At 40.4% G+C, this 21,911-nt stretch overlaps 3 protein-coding genes across 10 annotated transcripts; 1 reads left to right on the top strand and 2 right to left on the bottom strand.

The window, feature by feature from the left end:
* Positions 1-4,077: 4,077 nt before the first annotated feature.
* Positions 4,078-6,876, bottom strand: dusp2 (dual specificity phosphatase 2). Its single transcript, XM_026343870.2, has 4 exons — positions 6,312-6,876; positions 5,899-6,020; positions 5,588-5,807; positions 4,078-5,074 (listed from the first exon to the last, which is right to left on the bottom strand). Exons 1-4 carry the CDS (start codon positions 6,682-6,684, stop codon positions 4,857-4,859), a joined length of 933 nt encoding a protein of 310 aa, XP_026199655.1. The 5' UTR covers positions 6,685-6,876; the 3' UTR covers positions 4,078-4,856.
* Positions 6,877-9,292: 2,416 nt separating this feature from the next.
* Positions 9,293-14,820, bottom strand: LOC113150248 (izumo sperm-egg fusion protein 1). Of its 7 annotated transcripts, none has more exons than XM_026342671.1 (10): positions 13,736-13,960; positions 13,005-13,278; positions 12,722-12,796; positions 12,459-12,542; positions 12,322-12,342; positions 12,133-12,222; positions 11,783-11,910; positions 11,465-11,612; positions 10,395-10,615; positions 9,293-10,051 (listed from the first exon to the last, which is right to left on the bottom strand). In XM_026342671.1, the coding sequence occupies exons 2-9, from the start codon at positions 13,204-13,206 to the stop codon at positions 10,443-10,445; spliced, it is 921 nt and encodes a 306-aa protein (XP_026198456.1). In that variant the 5' UTR covers positions 13,207-13,278; positions 13,736-13,960; the 3' UTR covers positions 9,293-10,051; positions 10,395-10,442. The 7 variants fall into 7 exon arrangements, with proteins under 7 accessions (XP_026198456.1, XP_026198457.1, XP_026198458.1 ...); XM_026342672.1 differs by having other exon boundaries at positions 9,294-10,051; positions 10,447-10,615; positions 13,005-13,163; XM_026342673.1 differs by having other exon boundaries at positions 9,294-10,051; positions 10,447-10,615; positions 13,005-13,163; positions 13,758-13,960.
* A 188-nt stretch (positions 14,821-15,008) lies between these two features.
* LOC113151058 (myogenesis-regulating glycosidase-like) lies at positions 15,009-21,911 on the top strand. 2 transcript variants are annotated; one of them, XM_026343876.1, is made up of 7 exons: positions 15,015-15,054; positions 16,297-16,360; positions 16,840-17,252; positions 17,721-18,252; positions 18,471-19,275; positions 19,385-19,494; positions 20,315-21,911. In XM_026343876.1, the coding sequence occupies exons 3-7, from the start codon at positions 16,975-16,977 to the stop codon at positions 20,660-20,662; spliced, it is 2,073 nt and encodes a 690-aa protein (XP_026199661.1). In that variant the 5' UTR covers positions 15,015-15,054; positions 16,297-16,360; positions 16,840-16,974; the 3' UTR covers positions 20,663-21,911. The 2 variants fall into 2 exon arrangements, with proteins under 2 accessions (XP_026199660.1, XP_026199661.1); XM_026343875.1 differs by lacking the exon at positions 16,297-16,360 and having other exon boundaries at positions 15,009-15,054.

Raw genomic sequence — 21,911 nt, 5'->3', positions numbered from 1 at the left:
ATTCAGAGCCCTGCTCTCTGATTGTGTGACCTGAAACAGCAGCCAATAATGGCTGTGCATGTTTCGCCCCACTATACATTTTAAAACATAAAGGGAGAGAGAATAAAGCTTTTAGTGGGAGAGTGCACTCCAATCAAGTGTCTCTGTTTCTGTGGGTGACCTGTGCTTCGTTACGCGCCGAAAATGCATTCTGGGGGATAGGGGTGTGACACTGATGCTGAAGTTGTAGAGATTGAACAGCACACAGTGTTCAGTGCACAGTACACTGCTTCTGAAGTACTTGTTGTATAATAGCATGCCGTAGATGAATGTGTATACACATTTTACAGTACAGTGCGCACGCCCGGAGGAAATTCTGCTGTCATGGATCACGCACAGCCGATCAGTAATTCTTGCTTAGTATCCAAACTGGACGTGGTCTGGAAAGGTCACTAACGTATTGAGAAAAGTTTTGTTCTACTAAAAACATCTTTATAATTCTCTTGTAGTAAGATTTAACATAACTAAGAAAAGAAAATGTTTCCCAAACGAGTGAGAGGTAACTGCAGCCAAGTCAGCACGAAGGAGGGGCATGGTAGGAGTCTGTGCACTTCATGGTTCTGGTCCAAATCAATAACAGTACAGTACCTGACCTTTGGATGCTTTCAATTTAGACCTTTTTGGAGGTATTGGCTTGATTCTGGCTCCTGTTTTCTGTGTTTGTGTGCTCGTTTACTTCTACCTTTGTGAGGACAGCTTGCTTTTTACACCTTGAAACCGAGGACAGGTTTAAACAGTTTAGTTTAATTTTAGGGTGACATTTGGTTTTAGGGTGAAAATTTGGATTTGTTTTGCATTAAATATTGATTGAAGTTGCGAAGGAACTTACGGTGTGAGGCTGTAGTTTCCAGTCTTTTTGATGCGTGCCCTGTTATAACAAAATAATATCTATTTGATCTCTTACCACTCGCAGTAGAATATGTTTTCATCTAATTTCCAGTTTGTTAATATTCTTGTTTCCACTGGACTCAGGGTAACAATAGCATTGATTGGCCTCAGAAGTATAGCACCGTGTTTGTGTGTGTGTGTGCGACCTACAAACAATTACAGGGAGTGCTCCCAGATGGTCATACAGTAATTTTCCCGACTGGATTTGTAATGATGACAACTGCTTCTTGTGTGTGTGCCTGCAGGTCAGTGCATGTGCGTGTTACATCATCACATTGTAATTCTCCAGCTTACAGCATCACACATATTGCTCCTATGGTCTATTAGCGGTTTTCTGCAGTCTCAAGCTGGAAATACTCCAAATCCCCACATCTAACGAGCACAATCCCTGTGCAAAACCCCCATTTTTCACACTCCTCTTTTAGTGCATGTACACACGATTGCACATAAGTCAGCCTAATGTAATATGACTGATCCTGACATTAGTCTAATCTGGACACTGAGTGTGCTTCAAGGTTTGGGTCTGTTTTCATTAAAGAGTTTGAGCAAGGAGGAACGGGATATAGCAAACGAGATGAGAAATGGAAGGGAGGCGGAACAGGCTGCTACCAGAGATAAAGACGTGACTAAGTGAAACGATACCAAACATCTGTTAAATGTATTAATGGAAATTTGTTGATGAGGAAAACAGAAGCGTGTGTACGTGCACAGGCCTCTCGGCTATGTTACTTTATTAAACAGTCTGCTGGCGTCACCTGCTGGATATTGTTGAATCATCTTGGTTTGTGGTCATTTCTGAAGTTGTCACTAGAGAGCACTATCTCACCAGAACAAACTAACACCTGGTTCTGAGGACTGCTTTGGTGAAAAGACAGGAAGTCATCTGTCTGATGCTTGTTTTGGAACTACCTACAGGGGTGGAAGAAGTACTCCGATACCTCACTTACGTACAACAATAGACAAACAAGATGAGATAAGCCTCATTACAAGAAAACAGCCCTTTTTTCAAAAGCATTAGCAAAATATCCCATGACTGATAAATAAAGTCTGTCTTAACTGTGTGCTACATTATTATGAATGTGTAAACAGTTTACTGGTGTAAGGTGGAGCTGGTTTTTAACAACTTTATATCCACATGCTTCACATATGTGGTTCATATCCAAACCGCCTTTACTGTTTGTCAAACTCCTGTTGAAACAATCATGCTTTTACTCCTGCAGGCGTTTTATTTAATATCAGAATCTATACCATGCTGTCGGATCCTGTGTAGCTGTTAAAATCCAGCACTAAAATCACCAAATCATCTGCATCTGGTTGTTAATAAGAGGATTATCAATCATACATCCTGTAACACATCCATTCACTGGGGCTGCACTGACAGATGATTCATCTGAATGTTAAAAATAAAAGGATCTCCTTGTCGAACCCCTTTACTCACATGAAAGACAGCAGATGCAGATCCGCAGTTTAAATGTGCTGTCTGGTACGCAGAACCACACAGAACCCACCACCCCCTTTGGTACAATTTATTAAATAATTTGTCATGATTTATGTCATCATAAGGTTTAGAAACATCAATAAAATAAATAAAACTTGTGGCCTTTTACTGTTTATTTATCTAAAATCCTTCAATGCAAAAGTACACAAGTAGTGTAGTCTAGTACTTGCTGAGGGCCTATAATTCTCCTATAAACTCCACTTTATCTCTAACTACAGGCATATGAGTTATATTCCTAATACACTATAGTACCAAACACTGGATATATTAATGGATACATCATAAATACAGTGTGTGTGCGTAAATGTACCTCTTACTTTCCACTCTGACTACCTGTACAGTCTATTCACTACAATCAACTGGAGTTGGGTTGAGCTGGATGGAAATCTCCTTTAAAATAGTTTCACATGACTGAAACTGTAACCAGAACAAGTCTTTTTCTGACTGAACTTTCATTTAGCATAAAAATGCCAAGATTATTGTCACTGCCCTCTGTCTGGAAAATTGTATCTAATGGAAGGAAGATGTCGAGCGGAGTCAACATGCTCGCAAACATGTTGGGCAATGGATAATTGCAAATGAGAGGAAGTGGTTTATTTTAGCAATTGCCGACACAGGAGTGTGGGTGGCATAATTAGCATCATGGGATTGAGGCAGCTGGTCTTTAATCAACTATTAGTGGTCATTTTTTTGTCATTTCATCAGAATTATGTGAGTTTTGTTAAACACAGTGCTTCATACAAAACAATGACCCATCATTTAAATGATGAGTTGGTTGTTCTCAGTGCCTCTGACCTGAGGTTCATCTAAATGTTGACATGCTTACATGTTACTAAAGCCTGCAATAGTCCAGATAAAGTCTCATAAAATGAAGTATTTAAGAAAACACGAGGCGTGTGATCTGATCTTTATCTAAGTCAAGAGTATTAATAAATATAATGTGCCTAAAGTCATAACACAAAATAATTCAATTCCATGTCTTTATTGAGAACAACTATGAAAACCTCACAGTGAGGTTGTGTGAATTAGTTAATGGTTTACCCCTCTTGCCAGCAATATCCTCAACCAGGTGCTTCCTGTCGCTGTGGATCAGACCGGCACATCATTCAGAATGAATTTTAGAACTTTAAAAGTAGCTCTAGTCCACATCTTTTAAATAATACCTAACTCGTATTAGCTTTTCACAAAAGGTTCACAGGTCTTTCTTGGTACTGTATACAGTATGTAACATGAAAGTACAGGACTGGTATTAGATCAAATCAATCAATCTTGTGGAATTTCCAAACTTCCTTAATACAGTTCCTTTGATTACTTTCTACATTTTTGACAAGTTCCCTCTCTGTCTAAAGTCAAAACTTTGTTCTTGCAACATAAGCAAGTGAATATGAAATTTATGTTGGTGCATGTTGAGGTCAAAACTTCAGATTGCAAAACCCATTCTGTGCAGATAATCCTTACAAATACTCAGCAATGTGCAGTTTTAATACCTTCTGATTCAACAAGTGTGGCAAGGTCAGTGTGTGAAATTATGCATTCATAAGTCTGCAACACTCAGGAGTAAGTGGTCTGAAACTACCAGTGTTACAGATCATAATAAGTGAAGTGTGCTAAGTAGCACATACACATGATTATACAGAGGAAAGAGACTCCAGTATTCTCCAGCATGTTTTTATTTCATTGGAAAACAGCAGGAACCAGCCAAACCTTGTTGGGGTAAAGTGCAGAAACTGTAATAATAACACTGTCAGAATGAATGTTGAAATAAATTAAAAAAAAATATTTACATAATACAACTGTCAGTTTGTGTACAGTGGCTACAGTGACTGTTACAGACACCAACTCTAATTAGTGCATTTTTATAAATTAAAACAATAAAAAACTTGAAATTCGACCAGTATTGCTGTAGGTAGTTCACACAGTGTTGTCTCCTAAGAAGACACGTCATGTCACAGTGGACGTAATGGCGAAGGAATGACTTTTAGTATGAAAATAAAATACAGCCCGTGACAATGATTATACACGTACGTAAAACACGACGACAGACAAGCACAGACAAAGCCAGACGAGCTCGCACAGTTCCCTCGAGAAGAATACGACAGGGGAATTACCACACAGCTGCCCCAACGTCTGCTGGCTCAGAATCAGAATTGTTACATGTATTGCAGCGGCGGGTTTATAACCAACTGCAGTTTATTGCATTAGAATCCCATTTGTCAGCTTCTACTCAAAAAAAAGGTGGAAATCAGATCCAGCAGCCACGTGATGCCAGCAACACAAGTAGCTTTTTCACTGGACGTTCACTCCTTTCAAAGCAGTGTATTTATAATGTAAGGTGCGTGAGTCCTGATAATGCCTTCAGTCCAGCACTACTCCTACAGGAAGGAGGAGGTTTTAATACTAATAGTACAGTCACATAAATGTGCCTGAATCTTCAGCCCTGGCAGAGAATGTCAACCTCGTACTGCAGCAGCTGCCCCATGAAGGCCAGGTTGGGAGAGATGACGTTACGCCTCTGCTTCACAAAGTTGAAAGCCTCATCCAGCCGGAAACGCTGCGTGTGCATGAGGTAGGCCAGACAGATGGTGGCAGACCGTGAGATACCTGCCTGGCAGTGCACCAGCACCCGACCACCACTCTGCTTCACCGAGTCTGTGGGCGGGATGGAAAAAAAGACGAGTCAGAAGGAGGAAGAGACATCAGCTCCATTTCACACGAGTTTCTTTGGTATCAGCGACAATGTTTTTCATTTTTCATTAACATTGGTTAGTTCACAAGAACCAAAACCAAAAGCTAAGCTTTTCAAGGTAAAGTGGTCATAGTCAAAATCATTAAAATGTTAATACATGTCTCTTTTGCAGCTTGTCCATTAACATCCATTTGTTTTGTAACTAGAGGATTCCACTATTGGTCCATTAATCTAGGCTATGAAGTGGATTATGGTACAAGCTGCTTAGAGAAATGTTTTGGATATTTAATGTTTCATTAAAATTGTAAAAAAACAAAAAGCTCAGTTGACTGAGACTAATTCAGTGTGTGGTTAGTGGGTCTACACTGCTGGAGTTTGGACTGATTACAGTGAGCAAACAAAGGCTGAACTTTCGTTTTTAAGGTCACAGCGGACACAGGTTGGAGGGCTGTGGCTGTTTTAGATGAGAAACTCACTGATAAAGGTGATGGCTGTGGGGAAGCACGCTCTGATGTCAGCACCCAGACTGTCCTCCACTGTAATCCGCAGGTATTCAAAGTCCCCCTCGTAGAAGTTTGGACAAGTGGAGGAAACGTTGAGCACGGCTGTGATGCCTGCTGCTGCAAGGGTCTCTTTGCGAGAGGAATGAATGGCACTGCCCAAAAACAAGAAGGGCAGCAGCTCCACAGGACCGTCCTGCCATTGACAAAAGAGTGTCCATGTTAGAATCACAGGTTTTTAAGTTATTATTACCTTGTGGATTTTATTAAAGGGTGTTTAATCTTACCCGATCATATGTTGGTGTTGTCCGATCCATGACTGCTGGCTCTGGTTCCACTGAAAAGAGACGATTGCTGGCAGAGGTGTAGCAGAGCTCTGGATAGGTCTCTGAAAATCCTTCAAATCCACCTAAATGGAGGTCACATAGTACAAGCTAAGCTCCAAGCATTCACCAAAGTCCTCCTTAAAATGCCTCATGTGTAAAACAACAGTGTAGTAAACATGAAAAAGAAGCCTCAAGCTCAAAGGTTTGTTTATGCTTTGGGTTTGATGATGAAGATGTTACAAACACTACTTTTAAATACTTTTAAATATTGTTAAAGGAAAAATATTAGTGGCTGATTTATTCAAACATTTTAATAATAATAATAATTCATAACAACTGTTGCTGATTTAAATATATATATATAGTCTTGTTACCTTGCAGAAAGCAGATCTGCGTCTGGACTTCGTTCAGCAGGGCGGTGAGCAGCATCTGGGCCACACTCTCTGCCTTCAGCTCGGCCACGGAGCTGCTCCTCTCGTCCACCACCACCACAGGGGAGAACTCCCCGCGCCGCAGCCGGCCCAGGAGCGCCTTGTCCGGGATGAGCCACTCCAGGGCCACCACCGAGCTCTTGGACCTGCGGCGCAGCATCGAGTTCCAGTTGACGTTTCGGGAGTCGCAAATGTGCGCCAGACTAAAGTCGAGGAACGGTCTGCAGTCCAGCACCATGTACTGGTCCCCGGGGGACCTGAGGATGTGAACCAGCTCGTTGCCAGCTATTTCCAGAGGCTCGCTGCTTGAAGTCATGACTGAAAAGTGGCTTTTAAAATATTTTAAAAGTAATAAATATTTAAAAAAATCGACAAGAATAAAACAAATAAGTCCGATTTGAGTGTTTTAATGTGATGATTTAAAGCTGATCAAGCACTTCTGGGGATGTTTTTCTAATCTAGAGAGCTGCTGATTGTCTGTGAGGTCTGTAATAATCTTTAGATTGACTTTCACTTGTTCATTGATAACAGCTGGGAGCGGGGCGGGGCCTCCGCGGACCCGCCTCAGTTTCCGCGGGGGGAAAACGGCGTCACAGGCGGAACGACCATATTTGGTCGGCCCCGGCACTCCTCATATGGACACTGACGTCAAACCTGTTTTTCCTACCGCGCACGTGGTCGTTTTGGGTTATCCCGTGTTTTTGTGTTGAATGACGTTATGGTGAATTGAGTTATGGTGAATTGAGTTATTTGAGGAGATTAAAGCTCAGCTTCTGGGTCGCTTCTGTTTTCTGTTGCAGATGCAGATCACAGACTGAGAGGAGCTCATGGTCTCAGTGTTTTTGTCTTGTTTTCTGCATGATGCTGTAGATTTGAGGAACATTTAAATATTGTCTTAATAAAATACTGGAAAAGACTTGAATTATTTTACCAACCAAGACACAAAGTTTCTCGAAAGTTTGGCGCTCAGAAATGAAGGACAAGTCAAAAAGTTGTAAATGGAAGTACAGAAAAAATAACCCAAACTGTTATTTTATTTTAAGGTCCATGTACGACCTCAACAGTCACAACAAGATAAAGAGAAAATAGGTCTAGTGGCTTTTGAGGTCAACAGAAAAGTGTCATCATCTCCACAACTATAAACACTGTACAGTACTAACAGTCTACACTTCAGTGTTGCCTTATAAAACTTTGTGCAATGTGTAATCATTATTATTGCCCAGAACTCGTGGTCAAATTAATGGTCTTTTGAGATTAATACTTTAATGTTACGAAATAAAAACCAAAACTGACAACAGACTAAACTCATTCTACTAAACAGTCATTTAGGGTGAATAAGCTCCATTGTTCTGTCATTAAAATACATTGATGAACCATTTTGTGATGAATAAAAGCCTATTGATTTTTAGTCACATGTATGAACAAATGTGATATTTATTTTTAATTCAGATGTGTTTATTAAACTTGTTGTTTCCATTTCTTTGGGGAAATAACTTTTTTAATACACTAAAATAAAGTACTGGTGGTTTTGTTCTCTTCACAAAATTAGATTAGCGAGTTTAGAAAACAACTCAGTTACAATTTAAATAGACTTTTTATTTATATTTATAATGCCTTTTGTCGGTGTGGAAAATGAACATGGTAATAAAGAGTAGGGACATTTACAATCCTGCTTTATGTATTTAGCTTGTATTTAGCTTTGAAACCACATTTATTAGACTTTTTTTGGTGCTTTCATTACTTTTTACAGTAGTTTTCAACACAAATCATCATGATTCTTCATGAGTAATATTTAAGTCAAACCCCCGTAATTCTTACTGAGTGAGATATTACACCCACTGTCCCATTACATGCAGAAAAAATACTTTGTTAAATGTGGCATATTTATACTGTATCATAAGGTGTAGCCTGACGTCTTTGTCTTCATTTCCTCATAACCCACACTGAAATCACTCTGCCTTCCCACAAACTTCTCCCACTCAAACCTCTGACTACACTTTCTTCATGTTCCCACTTCCCCTCTCCCTTTCCCTCACTGCTGGCTGCTGGTCGCTTAGCAGAACTCCCACTCTGTCATGCCTTCTCCCTGCTGAGGCTGCAATTTCTATCAGCCTCAATACACACACACACTGGTTCATCATGTCTGTCAGTGAAGCCGCTGAGCACACAGTCGCTGTAGCTTCGACTTGCACTTCAGGCTTAAACACACACACATAACCCCACGGTTGAAGTGAGGTCTGTCAAGTTGGAAGAGGTGACGGAAGTGTCTTCATATGAGGACAAAGAATGTTTTTTTTTTCTTTCTTCAACTTTCGCCCCCATCTCAGCAGCCCAACAGGAAACAACACCACACTTACATCCTGTCACCATCCATGCAGGCCTCAACCTCACACACACGCCCCCTCACTTTGCATCAGCGCAACCTTTGTTTTATTTGTCATAGCTCAGACTGACTATCCCCGATTCTAAAAGTTCAGAAATCACCCAGAAAACCCTGAGCAATAATCAGTGATATCAGAGTTCCTGGATATGGTGACTCACACATAATCAATCCCTCACTTTCATTTTCATTTGGTTTTTTATCTTGATTCTTCCTCAGTTAGGACACATCAGGTGTGAAGCAACAACACTGCTTTTCGGTGGAAATTTGACTTACACATCGACATGGGGGTCAGAGATACTGACTCCGTCATGAGGGACTTGAAACGCAACAGCAAGCAGCAAAGCGACACGGCACAGACTTGTACAATTGATGACGTGGAGGCGGCAGAGCTCATGACAGAACTTAAATGGAGATGACTATTTTTGAATCAGAAGCAGCTTTTGATGAAATCTCACACAGACGGAAACAAATAATTTAACAGTCTGGTGACGATGCTGTAAATGAATGATATCAACATTACTAACACCAGAAATATGCCCTTACTCAGCTCTCGGACTGAATGTATGAGTAAATAAACATGAAAAGAAACCCAGCTGAAAACGTTTGCTGCTTGCTTTTAACCACCTACACCTCCCCCTTCCTCCCACAGGGGGATTATCCAGGATTAATTGGATGGCTGGGGCTATTAATCTCTGAAAAACACAGTAATCTGGGAGCCTTTGCCTCGTCCCTGATTCCTGTCATAAGTGTCCATGTGACAATGACATCTCCCCATTCAGGAGGAGCGCTGCCCTGCTTGGGATCAGATCGTTGAAGTGTTCTGGCGATCTGGTGCTTTATGTTACGAAAAGTTCAGTGGTTTTTGGTGGAGTTTTAGAGTGTATGTGTTTAAGTGGGCGTGAGTGTTGTACATTTAGATTCTGTTACACCACAAACTCTCTGTTTTACGAGTGGGATCTCTGTGCTTGAATCCCCATGAGTCAATCCTTTAGTTTTTCTCACTATTAAAGATACAATAAAGACACCCGAGTCTCGTTTCAAGTTTCATGGAGCCTCATTTACATTTAGCCATTGTTTTCACTTCCATATTATTTCTAATTATGACTTGACATTCTATGAAGAGGGAAATTTGTTTGACCACTAAGCAAAATGTACAATGTGGCGTAAGTAAAATCTCCCTGACAATAAAGTAAAGTGTATTTACTGTATACAGTATCACCTTCACATCATGTTTTGTGTGTCTTGTTTCTGCATATTTCTCCTCTGCTCTTCTGCAGCTCTCCGCTGACTCATCATGACTCTATGAAAAAAGATCACAGACAATAATCCTAATTTTACAGACACAGGTAAACATAAACACTGATATTACACATTGTGTGACCTTCATACAGTCAGCACCTGTTAAAGTAACTAACCTCAATTCCTGGGACAAAAAAAGACAATACTTTCACAGAGTAACAACAACTCAATGGAAAAACTGATTCCATTATAAAGATCAACTCTACAGTTTATCTACTGTATGTTCATGTGACATACACATATAGACTGAACAAAAAAGGTTTGTTCCTCAAACTACATTGTGACCACTTCCTTCATATTGCATCAGCTAGTATGTCATGTTCTCTGGTTGTCACCTCTCTCACCTACACCCTTCCTGCTAAGCCCTCACCCTCATGTTCTGCCTCTGCCTCTCACCCCAGGACAACAGTGAGGCCTACGCTCGCTGCCAGACTGAGAGCAGTAACCATGGCCACGACCACCACCAGCAGACCCTCAGTAGGTTGAAAAGGTGAATATTTGTCTCCACGAGGTAGGGTGGGCAGAGTGACGAGGGGCCGCTGAGTTTCAACAGGCAAAGGATTGACTGTAAAGAAGGAGAATAGAGAGGCGTTAACGGAGATATCTGTTTAGGGGAAAATATTGAGGCAGGACTCCACCTCTCAGTTTGCCATGTTCCATCTACTCACGACTTTGTCTGTCACCAACATCCAAACAGACACACTGTAGGTTTATAGACTCACTTTTCAAAAGGTTTTCTCACAGGAACCTTCGTGTTGGAATATGTATTCTGTTAATGTAGCAGCTATTGGTGCTTTACACATTAGATACTGGCAGGGTGAATGAAAACCAAATTTCAAAGGTAGGTTTTATTTGTCCCCAAATGAGATTATTCTGTTAGGCAGGTTTCAACACAAGTAAACATAATTTGCTATTTACTAAAACCTAAACAACGTTTTGAATAATACACCAAATATAATTCAAGAAGCTATAAAAGAAATAAAGAAAGAAAAAAAAAAAAACGCCCACTGTCTTAAAGAAACTGACACACCCTGCCTCTACCCCACAGACATAAACCACAAACACAGACACATTTACAGTACTGCTACTAAATTACAAGCCTTGCTAAGCTTAAATGTTTGACTTTATTTTAAACATGGGCTAAATTAATTTCTTTGATAACTAACCTCTGTGTTTGTAATTTAGCTTGGGGCCTCCTGAAAATCTCGCAGTATCCTTCTCCAATACTTATGAGCTCTTCACTACAACATCCAGACTGCCATACAGGGGCTAATAACTTTAAATGGTTTTATTCAGTAGCAGTTATCAAACTGTATGGCAACTGTTCAAAAGTGCTAAATCAGTTCAGTTATGATCTTATCTGTTGCTCTTCATTAGATAACGTTTCACTGAGCCGTTACAGCCGTTACAGTACCAGTGAGGAAGAAAGTGACTTGGTAGAAGACGGTTCCATTTCCCTGTAGAGAGCAGCGATATGTCCCTTGTTCGTCCACATGCAGCTGATTTAAGATCACAGATGAGTCATCTGTCACCACCAGGGGTTTGAAGTCACTTTCATTCAGCTGCACATACAAATTATGAAGTCATAGTTGCAGCAAATGTGCAAATTCACCATGATACAGTACAGCTCAATAGAGAACAAGATGTAACACCTGGGAATCAGGAAGTATGCAAAGTGGTTTAGAATTGGTACGCTACTACTAAATTCCTGTTTCGGTTGTCATTCAGAGACCTTTTTAGTTCCTGGTACTCCGGCAGCCCAGGAGTAGTGGTACTCTGGTTTTCCCAACAGAAGACGATGCCATGGAAGAAAACAGTTCAGCACTGCCTGGCCTCCCTCCTCAGCCTGCACCGGGTACTCTGGAGAGACAGGGAGGAAGGGATGATGAGAGATAAAGAGAGAGCCTTCATTCATTTAAATCAGGATAATGTGAATAATCTTTTCATTAGCCCTGCACATGGACATGCAGCTGCTGTGCCCTGCCTAAGAACACATTTACACACAGTGTGCACTGTGACTCCCACCACATTGGTACAAATCCAGCTCATCCACTCACATATTCACTGAAACAAACAAACTACCTCCACAGTCCTGCTGGCCAGAGGGAGAGGGACAGATGTATACCATGTAGCGACAAGAAACGCAGTCCATTACTCTTTGATTCAGAAGCCCTGTGTTGAACAACAGTTGCTTAAACGTATAGTGTGTAAAGAACAGTATGTACACATTGTACTTCTACAAGGATTTACACTGATACAGAACAGACTTACCACACGTGTTGGGGCACAATCCTGAAGGAGACAAACAAATCATCTGAAAATAACAAATCTCATGTGCAGCTATGACTTACAAACAGACACAATATCTCATACTGTGCTGAACACACACTGTTGTTCATGCCAATTACCATCACGGATGAAGATGTCCAAGTGTTTTTCTAAGATCTTTCTACCTTTCTCCATCATCTGAATGGTGTCAAATGTCAGAGATCCTTGAAAAAAGAACAGGTGTTGTCTTAAAATTTAGAGACATGTACCTACAGCTCATTTAGCAAGATGCAGGTGAACAATTAAAAAAGTGTTTTCCTATCATTTGTACAAATTTGTACAGTTTTTCTAACTACTTATTTAGAACTAACATTTGCAATGAATTATATTTCTTGTTTCTCACCAGAGTGGTCAGTGTTGAGAAAGCGATTAAATTCACTCTGGTACTCAGTTCTGGCTCTGTACAGAGTGGTGGGATCTGCAATAGGAAACAGACATATTAAAATATTTGACACTTGAGGCATCTACCTCAAACCAGAATAAAATGTGCACCATATTAGTACATGCTTCAATTGCCAGATCACAAAAACAGCCTTTGTGGTTTGACACTTATTTTAGAAAAAATGTAATGAAGATAAGAAATAAGACATAAGTTGCTTTCAATAATTTTCAGATTTTGATCTCACCAATGACTCCCATTCTTTCCAGACTGGTCTCTCTGTAGGTCACGTACGCGTGATCGCAAATCATTTGGATTTCAATTTGTTCAGCCACTGAGGACGCAGACAGGACTAAGTCTTCATTCAGGAGCCTGATCCTGCTGTCACACTGCAAACAGGACTTGACTGCATGGACACAGCAGAGCAGGGACACCAGCATCAGCAGCATCTCTACCCTGTACCCTCAATGTCCTGCACATCAGTCACTTTAGCTCCTGTGATGTTTTAGTTGGTGCAGTTTCTGAAACAGAGTTGACACATTATGCTAAAAACACCACCAAGACCATCACATCTCCTAAAGCAACTAGTCTTTGACTGTTACTCATGCTACCAAGATTACTAATGTTACTCCCATCAGACTAATGTTGCCTAACCTGTTAGTGAAAATATACTGAAGGCTTCATGATTCTGTCAGTTTAACACAAATTTACTAAAGAATATATACCATGTTTAGAGCTGAAACAAACTATTATTTTATTATTGATGATTGATGCCTTTTATTTTTTAGATTTGGGAAGTGCTAAAGAAATACAAATACTAAACTTTTCAAAACCAAAAGTGATGTATCTTGGTAGCTCTACTATCTTGGTAGTTCTGTCCTATACACTATTGAATCATCATCGTGGACAGCAGCAGAATAAGAGAGCTTCAGGTTCATGGAAACCAGTATCTCCCAGGACCTGAAGTGACACACTTACACTGACCCAGCAGAGGTTTTACCTCCTTTGCCAACTGAGAAAGTTCAACCTGATACAGGAGCTGTTGAAACAGTTTTACTCTGCTGTCACTGAATCAGTCAGTGTGTTTGTCTGATCCACAGCTACAGGAAGCACCAGGTTGAGGTTATTGCTGCCAAGTGGTGTGGGGGGGGGGGGGTCAAACAGTACATGGTTTTTCCACCATCACCATGGGGTTTTTATAGTTGTTCTAAATAAAGACATTAAAGATCAGAATTTTTTGTGTTATTATTTGAGACAGATTATATTTGTCAATACTCTTGACTTAGATGAAGATCAGATAATATTTTAATACAAATGAATGCAGAAAACTAGTTTAGCTTTATTTCCACTGTACTTGGCACTAAAGCTCATTCTGATTCTGATTTATAAGTTTAGAGTTTTTTTTTTAATTAAGAATCTGTACCAATATGTGTAAAAATAAAAGTAAAGATACAACGTAATTGTTTTTAATAAATTGTGAGTATTTAACTGCTTTAACCTAGCTAGCGTTAGCTGATGCTACTAGCATATTGTTACTAGTACTGATCACTGCCACGCTTGGTCGGTTCGAGTTAGCACAGCTAACTTTATGTTGCTAACTTAAAAAAATGACAATAAAGCTAAGAGCTAGTTCGATTAATTTACCCTTTTCGACTAGCCTGTATTGTTTAAACTATGAATCAATTAATATTCAATGGAACAACAAATATCTAAATGGCCAAAACACATAACAACAGCGAGTACTTTGCCAGTAATGCTCTTTCATTTATTGTGCATTTACAGCGCTTTGCTGTCACCCAGTGGTAGAAAGCATGTTAATATTACAACATGCATCAGGAATAGTGTTTCCCCTGTGTCTGCTAATTTAACAAATTAAAAACTTTAACAGCATGTTCTAGTTTTACTACATAAATTACAAACTGCAACATAACTGTGTGCTTACCTTCAGAATAGTATTTGGTTTAATTGTTTCCATAGAAACAAGATACAAAAAAACAAATGTAATGTAAAACACTAGTTATACATTAATAATATTAGTTAACATAATTTTAGTTTTATATTTTTAGTGCTTTTCTTAAACTATTTCTGAAAATAAAAGATTTTGGTAGTATTTTTAAAACAAACACACTACATTTCCCAGTACACGTAGCGTGTGTAGCGTGTGAGTGACAGATGCATGGACCAATCAGTTACGGCTTGTTGGGCGGGACCGTGAAACTTTCAACCGCTCCGCCTCTGCGCAGTGAGTCACTGCGCACACAGCTGTACACATTGACCCCATGGACCCAGACAAGAAGGTAAGACAACTCTCTTTTATGCCCACAATGTTTTAAATGATAGTTTGTATGTATTTTTTTAAGCATATTTGCGTGCTATGACATAGCCAACCTATGTTTTAACTGCTAACGTGACCGATTTGAAACCCAGTTCGTTACAACTGGTACAGCTGGTTACGCTCGTTGTCCCAGTCCAGCGTCAACTATCGAGTGTTTGGTTTGTGGGTTATCGATCACACACTGGCTCGCTGGAAATGTTTGGACAGTTATAGCTCCACAATCTTGTGGAAAATCATGTAAAACATACACCTCGATGCGATGGCAAAAGTGTTGTTAATGGCATTTAGCTACAACTAACGTAGTAGAACAATTAGCATTAAGTGAACTGTGCTGGGAACCTGCTGTATAACGAAACGGGAAACACTTTTATGCATTGTGCAAAAAATGACAACGATTTCTAGTCACTGTGACTGGATTTTAAATGAAATGAAGAGTGCTGCATTAGTTCTGATCTTGAAACGTGAACTTTCTATCCTCAGGATCACACGTCATGTTTCATACATGATGATTATGTATGCACTGCAGTAGTGATTTTAAAAATGATTCATTCATGTCAGTCATGACAGTTTAATTTAAAGGCAGTGGCTGCTCATATTAAAGATTTATACCATGACACATTACATTGTGTCATGGTATTGCTTGTGCCATTAAAGCAATTGATTTTTTTTATAATAAAACTAATTAGAATTGATCCAGCAAATGAGGACTGGGCTGGACTACAGTGTATAGTCCAGACTATGTCTCTGCTCATGCCAGGCACTGATAATATTCAGCAGTTTGTTCTGGAAATAGTCTTATTCTAACAGATGCTTGTGTGAAAAAGGGGAAGATATGTTATGCAGCAGTCTGTCTGTGAAGGGCTGGTATAAGTACATGAACCCAATTTATGCAAGGTATGCACTTGCAAGATTTCCTTCCCTCCCTGCTGAGTTACCACAAACCTTCATCTGAGGAAAATAAGAATGTGGAACTGCAACACAATGATACCCTTGGTTTAAAGAGGATTTAGTTGTATATGATTGGCCTGTGCTCTGAAAGCTGTAGGCTTGCTGCAGTATACTGCAGGACTCTTAAATATTATTTACCCATGTCCAAGGTGCTCTTATCTGAGAGGTAAATGTAGCTGAACCATGCTGACACGGTGTCTGCACTTCATTTGATTGTATCTTGCTTTTATTGTTTCATTGCTTCTTTTACTATCAGGGCCTACAGTGTGGCATGGCTACCTGCCATTTGTCAGATTCAAGCTCTCTCTGTTGGACTCTCTGTAAGTGCCCACAGTACAGTAACATGTAGCTTTATTTGAGACTAGCACACAGAATAAACTAGTGCGCTGGTGGTGGTACACATACTGTGTAGGCAAATGTGATATATGTTGATGTAAATATTTAGTTGGAACATGTTTTAAAAATAACACTCTCACAGACTCAATACAACAGTAATACAGTGCTATTCTAAAAGTAGGAAACACAAGGTTAGTGTTAAATGTCTTTAATCATCACAGCGTGTGGTACAGTCTGTCAGTGGCGATAATGAGAATGTGTTACACTAACTGTGTGATGTTACACCAACACTGGATGTGGACAGCCTTTACTTATTACTCGAAGTTTAGCTAACTGAACTTTTTAAACTGTGACAATCGGATCTTTGCAGTGGTGTGTTTCACGTTATTCAGCTTTCTGCTGCTGGATTGTGCCGCACTGCAATTAGATGTTGATCCCTGTCTGCTTCTTGTCTGTCCTGCAGGTTTGGCTTCAGTCTGAAATGGAGAATATGCCAAAGATCAGCTGGTAGACATCAGTGTGAAGATAGAAATTTTCACTGACAGCAGGTTAACTACAGCTTGCTTCTCTACATACCTCACTGCCTCAAGCCTTCAGTATGTATCACATTGTCCCGGTGGCTCCTGGGGAGCAGCAGACAGTCGGGGGAGCCAGTGACTCTCCACTGAAGAAGAAACGAGCTCATGAAGGGCGTCCCTTGGTATTGGCAGGAATGTTAGGCTGTGTGTTGGTGTTGGCTGCTGTCGTTGCCTGGTGCTACTACTCAGCATCTGTCCGTAAAGCCCAACTGCTGAAGAATGAGCTGTTAGACCTCAACAAGGATGGTTTTATCATTCGTAACCAGGCAGGAGCTGTCATCTTCACTATGACCTTCAGGTGGGTTCTCTGCAGGACATATTTTATATTTGTTTTTTGCTTAGTATGCTGGTTAACATATAGATTTATTTTTTTGTCTATAAAATGTTAGAAAGGTCTGACATATAATATATTAAAAGTTTGTCTGACAAATTATTCAAAACCCAAGATATTAAATTTGATTAAGATGCTGGTACTAGAGATTTGTCGGTATTTTTTCATTGAAAGTGACTTAAATGATCAAATCAATGACGGAACTAGATAAAAATTGATTTCTTCTATTAATAAGTTAAGGAGCCCTAATATGTGCGTGATAATGATAGTCCTGATGTAATCTGCAATCTGATAAATTTCTGCAACAAACCCTGCCCTTGTAAGACCATTATATGTTGGCTAACCATAACCCTTGTAACATAAATGCTATATTCAGTCTCAAATATTATAGTGCATTTATGGATATTATAAACCATCTCCTCTCTGTTCCCACAGGTCTGGGACTCTGGATCTGGACTCCTGCTCAAAGGAAGGAAGTATTCTGAGCTGCACTCATTCAGATTCCGGAAAGATTAACTTCTTTATCCAGACGGTCCGACCGAAAGACACTGTGATGTGTTATCGCGTTCGCTGGGAGGAGATGCAAAGTAAGCGCTTGGTGGAGCACGCCATGGCCTATAATGACTCCCACTGGTACGGAGGAGCAGAGACAGCAACTCAGTACTGGCCTATCAGGATCCAGGGCGAGGAGGAACCGCAGCCTTTTATCACCAGTGATGTTTACGCCAATCGGAACGCCTTTGGGGGAATCCTCGAGCGCTATTGGCTGTCATCAAATGCTACTGCGATCAAGATTAATGACTCAGTACCATTTCATCTGGGCTGGTCAGAGAAGCACAGGACACTGAGGTTCCAGGCCCGATACCAGGACTCTCCCTACAGACCACCAGAGGGACAACAGGCCTTACCTGAACTCAGCTACAGAGTGTGTGTGAGCTCGGATGTTACTTCCATTCACAAATACATGGTGAGTATAGACATGCATTTGTTTTAATGATAGTCGAAGCTTTTTATTATTTATATAAGCACGGTGTGGTTTTATGTTATTTTATATGTTAAGTGCTGGAGTGTGATTCAGCAGGAAATGGAACGATCTTTAGAGCATTTGTTCATGAAAAAACTAAAATTGTTGATTGAATCTGTTCGTACTAAGTTTCTGTTCTCTGTGTACACGTGTTTGTTCAGGTGCGTCGCTATTTCCCTAAACCTATCAAGGTCCCATCTCCTGAAGTGTTCAAACATCCAGTGTGGTCCACATGGGCTCTCCACAAAACAGCTGTAACTCAGGAGAAGTTGCTGCGCTACGCCTCTGACATCACAGAGCATGGTTTCAATCACTCCCATCTCGACCTGGACGACCGCTACACTGCTGACTATGGAGAGTTTGACTTTGACCCGCAGAAGTTCCCCAATGCCAGCGGTATGTTTGATAAACTCAGAGAGGATGGGTTTCACGTGTCGCTCTGGACACACCCTTTTATCAACTATGACTCCATTAATTTCGGCGTTGCTGTGGAGAAAGGGCTGTTTGTTCGGGAGCCGAGCGGTGAGCTGCCTGCTCTGCTTCGCTGGTGGAACGGTATTGGAGGAGTGCTGGACCTCACCAACCCAGAAGCTCGGGAGTGGTACTCGTCACATCTGCGCATGCTCAAAACCCGCTATAATGTGATCTCCTTTAAGTTTGATGCAGGAGAGACCAGCTACCTCCCACACCAGTTTAGCACTCTGGTCCCACTGTCCGATCCCTCTACCTTCACCCGCCGTTACACAGAGATGGCCATACCGTTCAGTGAGCGTGCAGAGCTGAGGGTGGGTTACCAGAGTCAGAACATCTCCTGCTTCTTCAGGATCATTGACAGAGACTCAGTGTGGGGTTATGAGCTTGGCCTCAAGTCTATTATCCCGACTGTTCTGACCATTGGCATTCTGGGCTATCAGTTTGTCTTACCTGATACTATAGGAGGGAATGCATACCCCAACCGCACCACAGGTATGGTACTCCCGTTGCATATCTCTACAGAGACATGTAGCGTTGATAGTTGTCTGTGTTCATTGTTGATATGCAGTCTAACATCAGTGTTGTATTTTGGGTGCTGTAGGTGGCAAAAATGGTCTGCCAGACAGAGAGCTGTACATCCGATGGTTGGAGCTGTCTGCGTTCATGCCTGCGATGCAGTTCTCCATACCACCATGGGCCTATGACAATGAGGTGAGCAAGTAAAACAGTGTATATGTCTTACAGTTAGAATAAAATAAATGTTTTTTTATGGGAATTATTTCTGTTCTTTCTGTGCTTATGTAATGTAATAAAAAGAGGGGATAAATGGTGTGTGTGTGTGTGTGTGTGTGTGTGTGTGTGTGTGTGTGTGTTTACTGAAGATGTTAAATAAGCAACAAAAACATTGTACTTTTTTTTCTTGGTAATATTTTCAAAAATAGATAGCAAAGAACTGAAATTCAATCAACAGATATTAAAGTGACATCAAGTCCTAATGCAAGATAACAAATGAGGTGGGTTGTTAGGAAAACACAGCTGCTATTTCATCTCTGCTTGCAGAAAAAAATTGCTGGAGTGTCATCCTGCCCTTTTTATATGATAATTGCACCTTTGCAGCTCATGTTTCTTGTCTAGGTGGTAGTTTCTGCTCCCCAAATACAGTGTTACTTATAAAAAGCTTTAATTTTAGATTTAATTCAGGGTATTAGGATAATAATTACCTAATTTAGAAAGTTCACTTTCATATTATCATAAAATAAATGGCAACCAAACTATATGCTAAATTTAGATGAAAATTATTCATGTTTTTTTATTTTTGCCCCTTCTGACATAAGAACAGTGCAGAAGGTGTGTGCGGGAGAAAGACACGTGCACAAACTGAGACCTTCAGCACAGTACACATGCAAAACATCTGTGTGTCTGTGTGGGTTTGTAGCTACAGGATGACACAAATGAATTAAGTAACCACCTAGGTTAATATCCCTTAGAGACATATGATGCTAACGCTGTATGTTTGTGAATTCATCTTCAGGTGGTGCAGATAGCGCAGAAGTTCACAGGGCTCCATGAGACCCTGGTGGCCCCAAGGGTCCTTGAACTGGCAGGTGAGGTTCTTGATACAGGAGACCCAATCATAAGGCCCCTCTGGTGGATCGCCAATGACGACGAGGCAGCCTATAAGATCGACTCCCAGTTCCTGATCGGGGATGACCTGATGGTGGCTCCGGTGCTAGAGCCAGGGAAGCAGGAGAGGGACATCTACCTGCCTGCAGGACGGTGGAGAAGCTACAAGGGGGAACATTACGATAAAGGCCCCATTTACCTCACTGACTACCCTGTGGACCTGGACGAGATAGCTTACTTCACATGGGTTCACTGAAGACGTCAAAGCATTAAAGATTATCTACATGCACACATACTAAATGCACATGCACATTCTTGTGAGCACACATGCCAAGAAGTAGCGGGAGATGTTTGCTTTTTAAAGGGAAATGACCACTAGGGATCTGCTGCCATGTGATTTTTTTTTATAAAGGTTAACCTCTTTCACTTCTCTATCCTGCTCTTTATATGCAGGACTTCTGTTACAGATTATAACCGTCCACCCAAAGACTTAGAAACCTGCTTAGAAACTTTCATCTTTGAGCTGATCCTCATCCTCATGTGCCTTCCACAGCCAGTAGTTAAGCTGATCTCAGATTGTATCATCCACCAAATGGATTTCTGGAGTATACATTTTATTCAAGGCCTGAAGCTTTATTCTTTTCTCTGTTTTAAGGTGATTTCAATATTTTATTTTATTTTGTGGAATTTTATTTCAGGGAAGGTGAAACGACCACACGATAGAGTGACTGATAAGTGTCTTTATTGCAGTTTGATGAGGCTGTCCTCTGAACCAGCCATAATTGCTGCTTAGAGGGCATGTCGCCACGGCAACTGCTGTGTTGTGGAAGATCTTTTCATCCTTGTGTTTAAGCTGACATGCATTAAATGTCATGTTGTGTATATGCAATAAATTAATGTTATAGTTTTTTTTTTATTAGTCGGTACATATAACGGACTGCAGATATTTTTATGTTCACATTTACTGACCTGTAGTGCCATCCTGACATTTCAGTGCCAACATCTACACCAGATACTACTTTTTTTACCTGCACACAATTCAGATTTGCCTTGTAAAAGAGGTAGTGTTGTCCAAGATGCCAGATTTCAATGTGTTGTCCAGGTCTGCCTTTCGACTTTATTTGCCTTATCAGCTTAACTAAAGCATGCCAACCTTGGTGAATGCATAATGATAAAACGCTTAACCTCTGCTTACAGAAATAGGCTTGATGCATTGCACCTTTGTATCTTTAAGCATTAACACTGCAAAAGGTTTTATTCAAAAATGAGATATTTGCTATCTGAATATACTGTATGTTTGTAAAAAGCTCTTACACAGTGATTGCTGGCATGACAGTAAAGCACACACTTGAAATATCCAAAATGCCTTGCTTAAAACTAATTTACTATATACCACAGTCAGTTCTCTTGTTTAATATATATACATGTATAGAAATTATCTGGGATTGGACCGTCTTTCAAATGATCCTCATGGTTTTTGTGTAATAAACTGATCTTGCTGTAAA

This window comes from Anabas testudineus, chromosome 9 (genome assembly GCF_900324465.2).
Source record: "Anabas testudineus chromosome 9, fAnaTes1.2, whole genome shotgun sequence".
Classification (NCBI taxonomy): Eukaryota; Metazoa; Chordata; class Actinopteri; order Anabantiformes; family Anabantidae; genus Anabas; species Anabas testudineus.
This window is presented reverse-complemented; position numbering and strand designations above follow the sequence as displayed.

Bases quoted from the DNA above. Each gene is read 5' to 3' on its own strand.
- LOC113151058 (XM_026343875.1), top strand. From the start codon at position 16,975: ATGTATCACATTGTCCCGGTGGCTCCTGGGGAGCAGCAGACAGTCGGG. The intron at 18,253-18,470 runs GTGAGTATAGAC...GTGTTTGTTCAG, and splicing joins CTTCCATTCACAAATACATG to GTGCGTCGCTATTTCCCTAA. The intron at 19,276-19,384 runs GTATGGTACTCC...TGGGTGCTGTAG, and splicing joins ATACCCCAACCGCACCACAG to GTGGCAAAAATGGTCTGCCA.
- dusp2 (XM_026343870.2), bottom strand. From the start codon at position 6,684: ATGACTTCAAGCAGCGAGCCTCTGGAAATAGCTGGCAACGAGCTGGTT. The intron at 6,021-6,311 runs GTAACAAGACTA...ACCTCCATTTAG, and splicing joins GCAGATCTGCTTTCTGCAAG to GTGGATTTGAAGGATTTTCA. The intron at 5,075-5,587 runs GTGAGTTTCTCA...TCCCGCCCACAG, and splicing joins CACAGCCATCACCTTTATCA to ACTCGGTGAAGCAGAGTGGT.
- LOC113150248 (XM_026342668.1), bottom strand. From the start codon at position 13,206: ATGCTGCTGATGCTGGTGTCCCTGCTCTGCTGTGTCCATGCAGTCAAG. The intron at 12,223-12,321 runs GTAAGTCTGTTC...TGTTCAACACAG, and splicing joins ATTGTGCCCCAACACGTGTG to GGCTTCTGAATCAAAGAGTA. The intron at 10,052-10,446 runs GTGAGAGGCAGA...CTTTTTTCATAG, and splicing joins GGCCTCACTGTTGTCCTGGG to AGTCATGATGAGTCAGCGGA.